The following is a 14,943-nucleotide window of genomic DNA, read 5'->3' as shown; positions in this document are numbered from 1 at the left end:
TTAATTGAATTTTAAATATGTTTCACTATACCTTATACAATTTTAAGTGCTGTTATTTATGCAATATATATGTTGCTTTTCTTCTAAGAATTGGAAAACCATATAAATGGTTATATATATGAACTGAATCATTATCACAGCCTCATAAGGAATATAATGACAAGCCTATTGAAAACAATGTATAAATATTCATATCCGAGCCTCTTACAGACCTAGTTGAATGCTTTGAATATTACATTACTTTAGTTCCCTAATAAAATAAAAATGAATATACATAGAATTGTATTGTTAAATATAAAATTCAGTTCTAAGAAGCAATAGATGGAAATGCATCTAACTGTTGGATTGATCTCAAAGAATTTGAGGCCACTAATGTTTTTAAACATTAAACTATTTGTAACATTGTCATTCTAATGCACTACCATATTATTAGAACACAACTATTAATATATATTATGCAATAAAACATAAAAGTTGTAAATCTAATAAAACACCTTTATTTTAAGGTCCATGTTAAAAGATTTTCAATAGAATAGAATACTTCTATTGCTACTGCATATACTCACACCTGGACCTACTCTCACTTATCTAGAAAACTACAAATGCATTAAACTATTTAACAATTTTTGGATGCACAGAAGTTCTAAGCCTTCCTTTGTTATTACTACATGTGTCATGCTCTGAAAAAAAAGGAATTAAGCAGAATATTATTTTATAATATTACCAAATTGAATACAAAGTTTCTACAGGAAAAAAAAGATATTCCACAAAAGAGTGTCATAATTTATAAGAAAGTTATAATCAGTAATTGTGAAGTGAATCTTGTTTGCCTTTTGCCTTACCTCTATCACTGAAGTCATCCACAATAATAATTTCTGCTATCAGGCTATTTGGTGTCCTGTTGATAATGCTGTATATAGTCCGCAAAAGTGAAGTCCAACCTTCATTATGAAATGGAATAATTATACTAGTGTTTGGGAGCTTCTCCAAGTATACCTTGTCCTTACAGCTATGAATGAAAAAAAGAGGAACCTTGTAAGAATATAAAAAAGGAGAACTATACTTTCTCATTTATTACTTTTTCCCAATACATATAAATATGATATACAAACAGATAATCATTTTTGCAACAAAAATTGTCTACTATATTATCAGTATTGGACATTCAAAATCAATCTAGCCTGAAGAACCACATTTTTGTTGTTCTTGTTAAGACTACTGTATACTGTTTGAAATGAAAATTCCTTATTTTGGTGAAATATTTTGTTTTAGATAACATATAAAATATAAATATGTAATATAAAAAGTAATCCAACTGAAACCTCAGAATTTTCCATGGTTACTTTGTATGGTATGGTAGACTTCATATAATATGCTAACGAATAAAAATGCATTCAGAATTTTTATGTACCCTAGCAGATGCAAATATCTATTTTACTTTTATGTGTGGCATACTATGGTTGTGTATAACCTCGCAACCACCCCAGACTATCACACTGGCATCACTATTTGACATAATGACTAAAATGCAGGAATCTATTGACCGCAACTATGAAGCTATGTACTATGTATGTATGGGAATAATGAGAGATGACATCAAAAAAATACAGGATCACATAGGCAATTTAGATGACCGAATGGGGAATTTAGATAATAAAATGGAAAACATCCAGGGAATTGTGGCAAACAACGATCAAAAAATTAAAAAGATAGAGGAAACTAATGAACGAACTGAGACGTGATTACAATTTTCTGAAGCCAGAACGGAATACATTAACAAAAATCTGGAAGAAGCGCTGATGAACTTGGAGATGGAAAAATCAGCTTTCTTCCTCCGTTTCCAAAACGTAATGGAATCAGATGATCAAGATCTCCCCCAGACTATGACTGAAATTCTGGCTAAAATGACAGGGAAAACAAAACAGGGAATGATAGACCAAATAGATGAAATCTATCAAATCACAACTTCATTTGCACGACGACATAGACTCCCACGAGAAATACACATTAGATTTACTAAAAGGAGCACTCGAGATGAAATATATCGAGCATCGAAAGAAAACGTAATCTCCCATAGGGGGAAAGAAATTATAGTACTCAGGCAGATTCCCAGATGCGTAAGAGAAAAACGCAAACCATATCAATTCCTGACAAATAAATAAATAAAAACAAAATTACACTTAAATGGTTGATTCCCGAAGGAATACTGGTGATTTTATTCGACAAGAAATATAAAATTAACACCCCAAAAGATGCAAAAGAATTCTATGAAGAGCTCCTAAAACCTCTAGAAGACAGATTTACAAAAGAAAAAGACAGCAAGGATATAACAAGTACAGAAGAGCTAAGTTTAGAGGACAATCTACAGGACAAAGAAGGTGATCTGAGACATGTCCAGGAAGATGATCTGCAACAAACGCAAGACAAGCATGAAATGCAGGGACTGATCACAAGAGCAAAGGTGGAAGCAAGAAAATAAAATTTACAACAAACCACCGACTTCAAACCAAGAAAACGACATTGTCATATTTTCAACCAACATAAACAGATTAAACTCAGACAGAAAAAAGGAAAACTCTTTCATAAACTCTTATCCCATAATTTTCATCAGGAGACACACATTACAAAAAAAGATACCTCAGTCCTACTTCTCTCAGGCCTTGGCGAACTCTTTACCACCTCAGCACCAGTTAAAAGGAGAGGGATAGCTATGTATATCAAACCTCAATACTCACCAAATCTTATTTATGATGACCCAGATGGTCAAATATTAATGGTTCAGATAACAACTAGGAAAGAGCAACTAACAATAATAGGAATATACGCATCCACTACTAAACAATCTACTTTCTTCACAAAATTACATTAAAAAATAGTGGAAATGAACCTATCTAATTTTATTATTATAGGTGACTTTAATGCCATACAAGATAAAAGAAAAGACTGTAAGAGCACTAAACAATACCACCTAAGAAAAAAATCTCCCAACTACATTTGACAATCTAGCATATGAATTCACACTTAAAGATATATGGAGAACACACCACCTTGAGAAAACACAATATACCTTCTTTTCACATCCACACAAATCATGGTCACGTATCAATATGGCTTGGTCTAATTCTTATACCATAAACCAGATAAAAGAAATACAGATTTTACCTGGTTCCTGGGCAGATCACAATCCCATACTCTTAACTCTTAAAAATTTTAATATTACAATACAGCAAAGATGGACCATGAACCAATCTACTATACATGAAGAACAATTTAAAAACCACATAGAAGATGGCTACCAACATTTCTCAAGATCAACAACAATGGAGATACATCCCTACAGATTGTTTGGGATACAATGAAAGCATACATACGAGGAATATACATTTCATACTCAGCGAAGGCCAGAAAACAAAACAAAAAACAAAAAAACTCAATAACCTTAATACCAAACTTCAGGCCACAGAAAAGACTCTCCAAGAACGCCCAGATAACACAACGACTATACTAGAAATCAAATCTATTAGACACCAAATAAACTTAGAAACTCAACACCAACTCACTGCTAAAATTAAAACACTAAAACAGATGAATTTTGAATCAGCGAATAAAATACTGGCTCGCATTTAAATTGGCACAACAAAAGACTGAAAAATGATAGAATCCCTTTATGATAATTTAGGCACATTAAAAACAAACACAGAGTGGAAAAAAACATAATAAAACAATTTTATCAAGAACTATATTAAACAGACACAATAGATAACTGTGCAATCCGAGAATATTTACTTCAAAACGAAACCTTAGTGATTCCAGAGGAAGAAAACATTAGACTAAACAAGAATATCACCCCAACAGAAATCCAATTTGCTATTGCGAAACAACACAATAATAAAACCCCAGGACCTGATGGTATTCCCACAGAATTTTACAAACATCATCATGAGCTGTTAGAACCAATTATGTTAAATATTTATAATGAAGCCCTAACACAAGGCAAACTCCCCAAAACATGGTCTGAAGCCTATATAACTATTATACCAAAAGAACATAAAGACAGAAAATATTTGGCAAACTACAGACCCATTTCTTCATTAAATACCGACTACAAAATATTTTCCACAATAATCGCAGAACGCTTTTAAAATATTTTGAACAACATTATCCACCCAGATCAAAATGGTTTATTACCGGCAAGAAATATTAGTAATAACACACGAACCATACTTAACACTTTACAAAAAAACCCTCTGATAAACCAATAGCCCTCATATTCATAGATTTTAAAAAGTCCTTCGATTCCCTATACTGGGAATACTTCATAGCACAAATTGATTTCATGAACTTTGGAGACAATTTTCTTAACCTAATCAAATCCATTTACTCACAACAATCAGCCAAACTACTTTTTAATAAATGTGCCACAGAAAAAATAGCAATAAAAAGAGGTGTATGGCAGGGATGCCCTCTAGCACCCTTAATTTTTATACTCACACAACTAAACGGAATTAAAATAAAAAAGGAACATTTAAAATTACAAGCGTTTGCGGACGATATCGTATTCATAATTCAGGACCCACTTAAGTCAGCTCACATTCTAATGGAAGAACTTCATAAATTCGGAGAAATAACTGGTCTTTAAATTAATAAAACAAAACTAAAATTATAACTAAAAATATGACAAAAGAAGAAAACACCTCACTTGAACAAACTCTAAACTTAAAAATAGTTAAAAAAATTAAATATCTTGGTATTTGGATCACAGAGAATTGTAGTAGTTTAAAAAAAGACAACTTCGACAAATTAACACAAGATATACAAAAAGACTTAGAGAGATGGACAAAACTAAAATTGTCTTTGATGGGCAAGATTGACGCAATTAAATCAAACATACTTCCCAGATATATATATTTATTCCAGATAGCCCCAATCAAATTGAATAAATCATTCTTTGAATACTTACACAAGATAATTCGAAAATTTATCTGGTCAAAAAAAAAGGCAAGAATAAAACTAAAAAATTTACAAGATCACAGATCTAGAAGAGGCTTTGGCTTCCCAAATTTTTATTTATACTATCAAGCTGCTATCTTAACCAAAATTAAAGACTGGATAACCCTTCAAAACATACGATTACTTACCTTAGAAGTAGTCGATTTACAGTCGGGGTGGCACTCATTTTTAACAATGGAATTGAGCAAAATTCCAAATCACTTTAAAAAACACAACACAAGAAATGCTTTAATATCATCATGGCACCAGATTTAAAAAAATTACTATACAGTGTTCCCTCGATTTTCGCGGGTTCAAACTTCGCGAATAGCCTATACCACGGTTTTTCAAAAAATATTAATTAAAAAATACTTCGCGGTTTTTTTCCTATGCCACGGTTTTTCCCGCCTGATGACATCATATGTCATCGCCAAACTAATAATTTTTGCAAATCAATAACAAAAAAATAATAATTATTGTTAATAAATAATTATGTTTATAAATATCAGGATCACTAAGTGTCTTATTCAATGGTGAGTACCAGTAATAATGGTGAGTAAATGGTTGTTAAGGGAATGGGAAATGGTAATTTAGGGGTTTAAAGTGTTAAGGGAAGGCTTGTCATACTGTCCATAGCCAAAAATGGTGTATTTACTTCCGCATCTCTACTTCGCGGAAATTCGACTTTCGCAGGCGGTCTTGGAACGCATCCCCCGCGGAAATCGAGGGAACACTGTACAGTGATCCCGAAATGGATATCTCCCAATGAATCCCTCATATATCCGACCGTCCTTTCCTCACCCAAAATTATAACTTACTCCAAATTACTTGACCCCAATGATAATATCCTCACTAAACAGCAATTAGAAGAAAATGGAATAATTTTAAACTGGCTCACATACATGCAGATAAACACTAAATATAAACAACATAAGAATACTTTTGGTTTTCAGCACAATAAATCCTCTCGATAAAGTGCTATTCGGACCCAACCAAAAAATGATATCCAAACTATACAGTTACCTATTAAGACAAAATACCATAGAGGAACAAGTTAAAGGATGCATGATTGCATGGGTACAAAATTTTGGATATATAATAAACCTCCCAGAATGGGAAAAATTATACACAACCAATTACAAACTAACACTCGCGACATCTTAAAAAGAGAACTTATTTAAAATGATTTACAGGTGGCATTTGCCACCGACTAGACTCTCGAATATATACCTCAACATATCCCCTCTATGTTGGAAATGTAAAAAGAAACTACCATTTGTGGTGGACATGTACATACGCCACAAAATTTTGGACAGATTTCAAAAGAATAATAGACCAAGCCATATCAATCAAGATTATAATTAAACCAGAATTATTCCTCCTAGGTATTCTCCGACAAAAAATTACAAAAGAAGACAGATACCTCATTACACAAATATTAACCGCAGCTAGAATAACATATGCCCAACACTGGAAACAGGATACTATCCCAACGACCTTAACCATTGTCACCAAAATTATGGAATGCGCAGAGCTGTCTAAAATGATGATAGAACTACAAAACAAAAATGACTCAGAGTTTTATAAGGCCTGGGAGAAGTGGTTTCGATGGCTATCCAAAATTAACAACAACAAAGCAAAAAATAACGACCAAAACACCCACCTTTCATCCAGGGGCTTGTCCTCTGTCCTGGTGCTTCTTGACTTCTCAGCGGCTTTCGATACCATCGACCATGGTATACTTCTGCGCCGGCTGGAGGGGTTGGGAGTGGGAGGCACTGTTCTTCAGTGGTTCTCCTCCTACCTCTCCAGCCGGTCGCAGTCAGTGTTAGTGGGGGGTCAGAGGTCGACCTCTAGGTCTCTCCCTTGTGGGGTGCCTCAGGGGTCGGTCCTCTCCCCCCTGTTATTTAATATCTACATGAAACCGCTGGGTGAGATCATCCAAGGGCATGGGGTGAGGTATCATCAATATGCCGATGATACCCAGCTATACATCTCCACCCCATGTCCAGTCAACGAAGCAGTGGAAGTGATGTGCCGGTGCCTGGAGGCTGTTGGGGCCTGGATGGGTGTCAACAAACTCAAACTCAACCCAGACAAGACGGAGTGGCTGTGGGTCTTGCCTCCTGTTCTGTCTGGGTGCTCCCAGACTTCAACACCAACTGGAAAAAGCAGCCAGACACGCTGGTAAAAGCAAAAGCACTTTATAGTTTGAAAAATAAACACAGAGAAAAACCTGTTCTTCCCAACAGGCAGGCTATGAGACTTCACAGCAGAGTCCTGATGGCCAGACAATACAGCAGACTTCTTGCTGGCACACCCACCACTGTAGAGAATAAGACCCACACCTTTTCCGCCCAAGGTTTCAGTATTCAAAGTCACAAACCAGAATTCCAAAACGCCAAAGATCACAGCCAGGTCCCAGGACTCCCAAAGATAATACTCCACAACCCAGGAAGGGTGGGTCTGCCTTTTCAGCCTTTCCAGAGAGCACCACACCCAAACCCAGCTGTTGCCTCTTTAGTGCTGAAAGTACCTGGCTAATTGTCCCCTTCGTTGTGTTGCTCTTCTCTGCCGGAGATTGATTATTGCTTGTGCATTTTCATCTAAGGAATCCAGGCTGCTTGCTGGGGAGAGCTCCCTCTCGGGGGACTCTGGCTGTCCTCCCTCTCCCTCAGCCTGAGATTCCTCCTCCCCGTCTGCCTGAACCTCCTGTTCCTCATCCTCCCCCTCTGAGCAGGAAGCCGGCAGAGGATCAGCCGTTCCCTGAGGGGCCTCAGACGGAATCACAACACCATCCCCCCGCGGAAGGGCCCTCCCCATCTGCCAGCGGAGAGGACGTGGTTTCTGAGGGAACTGGGCGTGAAAATCCCGAATAAGGTTGGGAGCGTCCAACAACGCCGCTTCCACCCAGGAGCAATCATCAGGGTCCCCCTCCACCCATTGCACCTTGTACTGGAAGCAACCGTCCACCCAACGGGAATCCAAAATATCATGTACCATAGCTTCAGGGAGGTGGTCACGAACACACGGGGCAGGAAACACGGGAACATTGGGACGGAGCGGACAAGCAGGAGGGACAGAGAATAACAGCGAACGGTGAAACACAGGGTGAACCCGCAAGTTGGCTGGCAGGGTGAGCCGGTAGGCCACCGGATTGATCACCCGTTCAATGGGAAAAGGACCCAGGAACCAGGGATCTAATTTGTGTCTGGGTAATTCGGAGGCTACGTATTTCGTGGACAGCCACACCTGATCCCCCACCACCAAGGGGGGCACATCCCATCTGGAGCGGTCAGCCACCCTCTTGTAGTCCTCCTTGGCTTTATTCAGGTACCTCTTCACCATCTCGTGGACCGCCTGCAGCTCCGAGAGAAAGTCCTCGGCAGCAGGCACCGGGGAATCTAGGAGGGTCAAGGGAAAGAAGCGAGGATGGAAGCCATAATTGGCGAAAAAGGGCGTGAGCCGGGTCGAGGAGTGGCGGGAGTTGTTGAAAGCAAACTCCGCTACAGGGAGGAACCTGGACCAATCAGTCTGGCGATCCGCCACTACACACCTCAGGTATTGCTCCAGTATCCCTATGACCTTTTCTGTGCCTCCATCGATCTGGGGGTGCTGCGTCGATGCGAGGCACACGGACACATTCAGGGCCGACATCAATTCCCGCCAAAACCGGGCTGTGAATTGTGTTCCCCTGTCAGAGACCACCCAATCCGGAAGCCCATGTAACCTAAACACGTGGCTGATAAACATTTGGGCCGTGAGTTGGGCAGTGGGCACCCTAGTGCAAGGTACAAAATGGACCATCTTGGTGAGCATGTCCATCACCACCATGACTACCGTGAAGCGAGCAGAGGAAGGCAAATGAGTTACAAAGTCAATGGACACGGCACCCCAGGGTCTCTCAGGCGTGGGCAAAGGTTGCAGTAATCCTGGTGGGGCTCCAGTCACCCCCTTGGCCGTACGACACCGGACACAGGTGGCCACATAGGAACGCACATCATCTTGGATGCGTGGCCACCAGAATGTCCGAGAGACCAGCTCCAATGTTTTGAACAGGCCAAAATGCCCCGCCACTGGACAGTCATGACACTGGGTCATAGTCAACCCTCTCACTGGGCCAGCGGGAACATACAGCTGCCCCCGGTACCGAAGCAGACCGTCTTGAAATGTCCAGGGGGAATTGGGTGTTAACTCCCGCACCCTCTGCGCTACAAACCCATCCTCCCGCTGCGCCTCCCGTAAACGGCGACGCAATCCACTGGGTCCTGAATCGCAGCCAAAGCTGCAGGGGGTAGAACCGTCTGCAGAGGAGCTGACTCCTTCGGGTGCGTGTACTCCGACTTGCGCGACAAGGCGTCTGCTCGAGGGCTCTGGGCGCTGGGAGTGTACCTGATGCGGAAATTGAACCGCGCGAAAAAGAAGGACCAGCGGATCTGTCTCTGGTTCAATTTCCGAGCCGTCTGCAGATACTCGAGGTTCCGGTGGTCCGTCCGTACCTCGATTTGGTGACGGGCCCCCTCCAGGTAATGCCGCCAATGCTCAAAGGCGGCCTTCACCGCTAAGAGTTCCTTCTCCCAAATAGTATAATTCCTTTCTGAGGGAGACAATTTGCGGGAGAAGTAGGCACACAGAAACAGCATGTCACCAGGACGATGGGCTTGGAGGAGCACTGCGCCAACCGCTACATCTGAGGCGTCTGTTTCCAACACAAACGGCCGAGCGGGATCAGGATGGCGCAGAAGCGGTTCCGCCATGAACGCCGCTTTCAGGGCATCAAAAGCCCGCTGTTCCGCCTCCCCCCAACCAAACGGGACTTGTTTTTGTAACAACCGAGTCAAGGGCGTGGTTAACGTGGCATACCCCAGAACAAAAGCCCGATAGTAGTTCGCAAACCCCAAAAGACGTTGTACGTCTTTCACCCGTCGTGGAGGTTGCCAAGACTGAAGTGCGGCCACTTTGCCCGGGTCCATGGAAATGCCACCTGGAGACAAAATGTGCCCAAGGAATTCTACGGTAGTCTGGAAGAATTGGTATTTCTCCAGCTTGGCATACAAATGCTGCTCCCGCAACCGGAACAGGACCCGGCGCAAATGGTCCAAATGCAAGGCATGGTTCGGGGAATACACTAAAATGTCATCAAGGTAAATCACCACGAAATGGTCCAACATGTCCCGGAACACGTCATTCATCAGATGTTGAAACACGGCCGGGGCGTTGGTGAAGCCAAATGGCATCACGGTATTCAAAGTGGCCGTAACGAGTGCCAAACGCTGTCTTCCACTCATCCCCAGCCCGCATCCGGACCAAATTGTACGCACTGCGCAAATCAATTTTGGTGAACACTGTTGCCATCCGCAACCGGTCCATGAGTTCAGGGATCAAGGGCAAGGGGTACCTATTCTGCACCGTGATGGCGTTAAGGCGCCGATAGTCACAGCAGAGGCGAAGATCGCCCGTTTTCTTTTTCACGAACAAAACAGGGGCAGACAAAGGGGACTTGGATGGCCGAATAAATCCCTTGGCCAAATTCTTTTCCACAAACTCCTTGAGGGCTACAAGCTCCGGCTCTGACATGGAGTACAAACGACCAGCCGGGAGCTTGGCGTCAGGGATCAGGTCGATGGCACAGTCGTACGTCCGATGCGGTGGTAGCCGATCCACCTCCTTCTCGTTAAACACATCGGTGAACTCCTCGAGGCAACGGGGTAACTGGATCGCGGGAACTACTGGGCCGTGGGCTGCGCACACATGTCGGTGGTGGTCCACGTACTGCAAACTGGAGAATGTGACCAGGTTCTGGGACCACACCACATGCGGGTCATGCACGTGCAACCACGACAACCCCAGCACGAGGGGAAAATGAAGCCCCTTGGTAACATAAAACTGCAGGGCCTCCTCATGAGTTCCGATGCACATCCGCACCGGCAGGGTCTGGAAACGGATGGGACCAGCCAGCAATACCCACCCATCGATGGTCTCCACAGTTAACGGCGGGATGACAGGACAAAGGGGCAAGGAATGGTGTTGGGCAAAGGCTTCGTCCAAGAAATTCGTCGTCGCACCCGAATCCACGAGGGCCAACGCTGGATAAGTCCGAGTCCGTTGCGCAATATGCAGTCACCGCAAGCGTCAGGTGTCGAAACGGTCCGGAGTCGGTAGCCGTGGAGTCAGGAGAAAGTGGGATCCCCGCCCGACCTAGTGTTGCCACCAAGCCGGGCCTCCCTCGTTTCCCGATCGTTCCGGCGACGGAGTACGTCCAGACGAAGGCCCCGCCATCAGAGAGTTCATGACAGGGACGGGGACACAAGGGGTTGTCTCCTGGAACTGCACGGGGGACGCCATGGGAAGCACGGGAGAGCTGGAGGGTACGGGAACGACGGCAGCCACCATGCTCCGCCTCTTGTGGGGACAAACGACAGCAAAATGTCCCGGGGCCCCGCAATAAAAACACAACCCTGCCGCCCGCCGACGCCCTCGTTCCTCCGGGGTCTGTCGGGGTCGTGCGTAACTCACGTCCATCGGCTCCCCGGCGGCAACACGATCCATCAGGCGTGGAGGCAGCGCTGGTGAAAAACATCGGGGTGCAGGGACCGGAGCCGGGGTGCCTACGGTTGACAACCCCCGCCGCGGAACAGGTGTCGGCGGGACGCCTGATGCACGGGGGTTGGACCGTCCCGCTCGACGGACTTCCCTGGCCAACAGCCTGACCTCTATGGCCAAGCAATGCCGCTCCAAGGCGTCCAAAGTGCCGGGCAGCACCTCATGCACTAGTTCATCTAACATAGTGTCCGATAGTCCGTCCTGAAAGGCCTCGATCAGGGCAGCCTCATTCCACTGGACTTGCCCGGCCAGAGACCGAAAGTCAGCCATGTAGTCTGCCAGGGGACGCGAACCCTGGCGCAGTTGCTTCAGCGCCCGCGTGGCCGTCTGCTCCTGCACCAGGTCTGCAAATTGGTGCTGCAGCAGGTCACAGAAAGCAGCATAGTTCTGGAGTAGCGGGTCATCCCGAGCCAGGTAAGGAGCCACCCACGACGCTGCAGGGCCAGCCAACAGGCTACACAGAAACGCCACCTTGTGGTCATCCCCCGGGAAGTGCATCATCTGGGCGTTGATAAAGAGCTGCACCTGGCTCTGGAACGCAGAAAACAGCCACCGGTCCCCCCAGAACTTTTCCGGCATCGCCACAAAACATTTCCTTCTGGGCAAAGGTGCTGGAGGAGGTACCACAGGGGCCGCCTGGGGTGGGGCCGGCTGGGACAAAACCTCCACCTGGCGTTGTAACATCAGGACCGTCTGGGTCAACTGGGCAGTCCCCTCGCAACTCTGCAAAGACAGCCTGCATGTCAGCTGCAGAAACGTCCATGGTGGCAGGCAAAAACAGAAAGCCAAAAAGCAAAAAATGCCCAACAAGGAACCAGCAGCAGAGAGCAAGAAAAATAAACAACCAAACCACCCCTCCAAAATGAGAACCAGGTGTCTGGTGGTTGGTGGAGTATTATACTGTTCTGTCTGGGTGCCCCCAGACTTCAACACCAACTGGAAAAAGCAGCCAGACACACTGGTAAAAGCAAAAGCACTTTATAGTTTGAAAAATAAACACAGAGAAAAACCTGTTCTTTCCAACAGGCAGGCTATGAGACTTCACAGCAGTGTCCTGATGGCCAGACAATACAGCAGACTTCTTGCTGGCACACCCACCACTGTAGAGAATAAGACCCACACCTTTTCCACCCAAGGTTTCAGTATTCAAAGTCACAAACCAGAATTCCAAAACGCCAAAGATCACAGCCAGGTCCCAGGACTCCCAAAGATAATACTCCACAACCCAGGAAGGGTGGGTCTGCCTTTTCAGCCTTTCCAGAGAGCACCACACCCAAACCCAGCTGTTGCCTCTTTAGTGCTGAAAGTACCTGGCTAATTGTCCCCTTCGTTGTGTTGCTCTTCTCTGCCGGAGATCGATTATTGCTTGTGCATTTTCATCTAAGAAATCCAGGCTGCTTGCTGGGGAGAGCTCCCTCTCGGGGGACTCTGGCTGTCCTCCCTCTCCCTCAGCCTGAGATTCCTCCTCCCCGTCTGCCTGAACCTCCTGTTCCTCATCCTCCCCCTCTGAGCAGGAAGCCGGCAGAGGATCAGCCGTTCCCTGAGGGGCCTCAGACGGAATCACAACACCTCCCAAGGACAATTCCATCTGTCCGTCCATTACCCTGGGGGGGGGGAAACTATTGACCCCCTCAGAGAGGGTCCACAACTTGGGCGTCCTCCTCGATCCACAACTGACATTGGAACATCATCTTTCGGCTGTGGTGAGGGGGGCATTTGCCCAGGTTCGCCTGGTGCACCAGTTGCGGCCCTATTTGGACAGGGAGTCACTGCTCACAGTCACTCATGCCCTCATCACCTCGAGGTTCGATTACTGCAACGCTCTCTACATGGGGCTACTTTTGAAAAGTGTTCAGAAACTTCAGATCATGTAGAATGCAGCCGCGAGAGCCATCGTGGGGCTTCCTAGATTCGCCCACGTTTCTGCAACACTCCGCGACCTGCACTGGCTGCCGATCGGTTTCCAGTCACAATTCAAAGTATTGGTAATGACCTTTAAATCCCTACATGGCATTGGGCCCAATGCCATGTAGGGATTTAAAGGTCATTACCAACATCTGGATACATCTGGAACCGCCTTCTACCGCACGAATCGCAGCGGCCAATAAGGTCCCACAGAGTTGGCCTTCTCTGGGTCCCGTCGACCAAACAATGTCGTTTGGCGGGCCCCAGGGGAAGAGCCTTCTCTGTGGCGGCCCCGGCCCTCTGGAACCAACTCCCCCCAGAGATTAGAACGGCCCCCACCCTCCTTGTCTTTTGCAAATTACTTAAGACCCACCTTTGTCACCAGGCATGGGGGAGTTAAGTTATCCTTTCCCCCTAGGCTATTACAAGTTATGCATGGTATGTTTGTGTGTATGTTTGGTTTTTTATAATAAGGGTTTTTTAGTTGTTTTTATTAATTGGATTGTTCATGTTGTTTTACCACTGTTGTTAGCCGCCCCGAGTCTGCGGAGAGGGGCGGCATAAAAATCCAATAAATAATAATAATAATAATAATAATAATAACAATAATAATAATAATAATAATAATAATAATAATAATAATAATACTTGACAACAAAATCTTAAATTAAACACCAAAAAAGAAAACCAATAACACTAATATACAATCGAAAATATTGATTTCCATAGACTGTCTGGGTTTAATCCTACAAATACACATGCATAAATACTAACAAATCAACTCCGATTTATCTTTATCTCCTACATTCACCACACACCACAAACAACAAGTCGCTAAACACCAACGCCTGCTATTCTGCAGGTACTACCCTTCCCTGTCTACTACCTGTCCCTTCCCTCACCCAAATCTCACCTCTTCACATATCTATTAATAACTATAATACTTTACTAATCCCACCTTCAAATCATTATATGTATTAGATAAAAAATTATACAGTTTAAAACTTTGAATGCAATACGGCTATTTATAGCCCACTACTTTGAATCGACAAATATTAAGTAATATAAGTTATGGATTTTATCTGGACATATGTCTTTTCTCATCCCAACTGTAAATCATGAACGTAATATGAATAGGATTAGTCTAATATTATGAACCGATATACACTAAGTTATATATACTACAGATGCTAATTGGATATGTATATTTTTCCTTTTCCCATCCTTATTTTTTCTACACCCTGTTCCCCGTTCCCCTTTCAATATATATATATACAGGGCCGCCGATAGGGCGGTACTACTGGGAGTGGTGTACCGGGCCCGGCCATGAGGGGCCCCTAGTTTTGCCCGCCGTCGCACATGCGCAGTACCGGCCCTCTCTTGCTGGCTGCCTGCCTCACCAACGAAAAAGGCGGGCCCTCTCGCCCTCGCGAGGCAGGACTCGAA

The 14,943-nt window shown here is 44.1% G+C and overlaps 1 protein-coding gene across 1 annotated transcript in view; it reads right to left on the bottom strand.

Moving 5' to 3' along the window:
- Nucleotides 1-720: 720 nt before the first annotated feature.
- Nucleotides 721-14,943, bottom strand: part of LOC139170655 (polypeptide N-acetylgalactosaminyltransferase-like 6) — a 337,623-nt gene continuing 323,400 nt past the window's right edge. The window contains exons 5-6 of the mRNA XM_070758145.1: nt 843-1,009; nt 721-743 (exon numbers count right to left, since the gene is read on the bottom strand). Of these exons, the coding sequence (XP_070614246.1) occupies nt 721-743; nt 843-1,009 (190 nt within the window). The remainder of the gene's footprint in view (nt 744-842; nt 1,010-14,943) is intronic.

The sequence above is a fragment of the Erythrolamprus reginae genome, chromosome 7 (genome assembly GCF_031021105.1).
Source record: "Erythrolamprus reginae isolate rEryReg1 chromosome 7, rEryReg1.hap1, whole genome shotgun sequence".
NCBI classification, from domain to species: Eukaryota; Metazoa; Chordata; class Lepidosauria; order Squamata; family Dipsadidae; genus Erythrolamprus; species Erythrolamprus reginae.
This window is presented reverse-complemented; position numbering and strand designations above follow the sequence as displayed.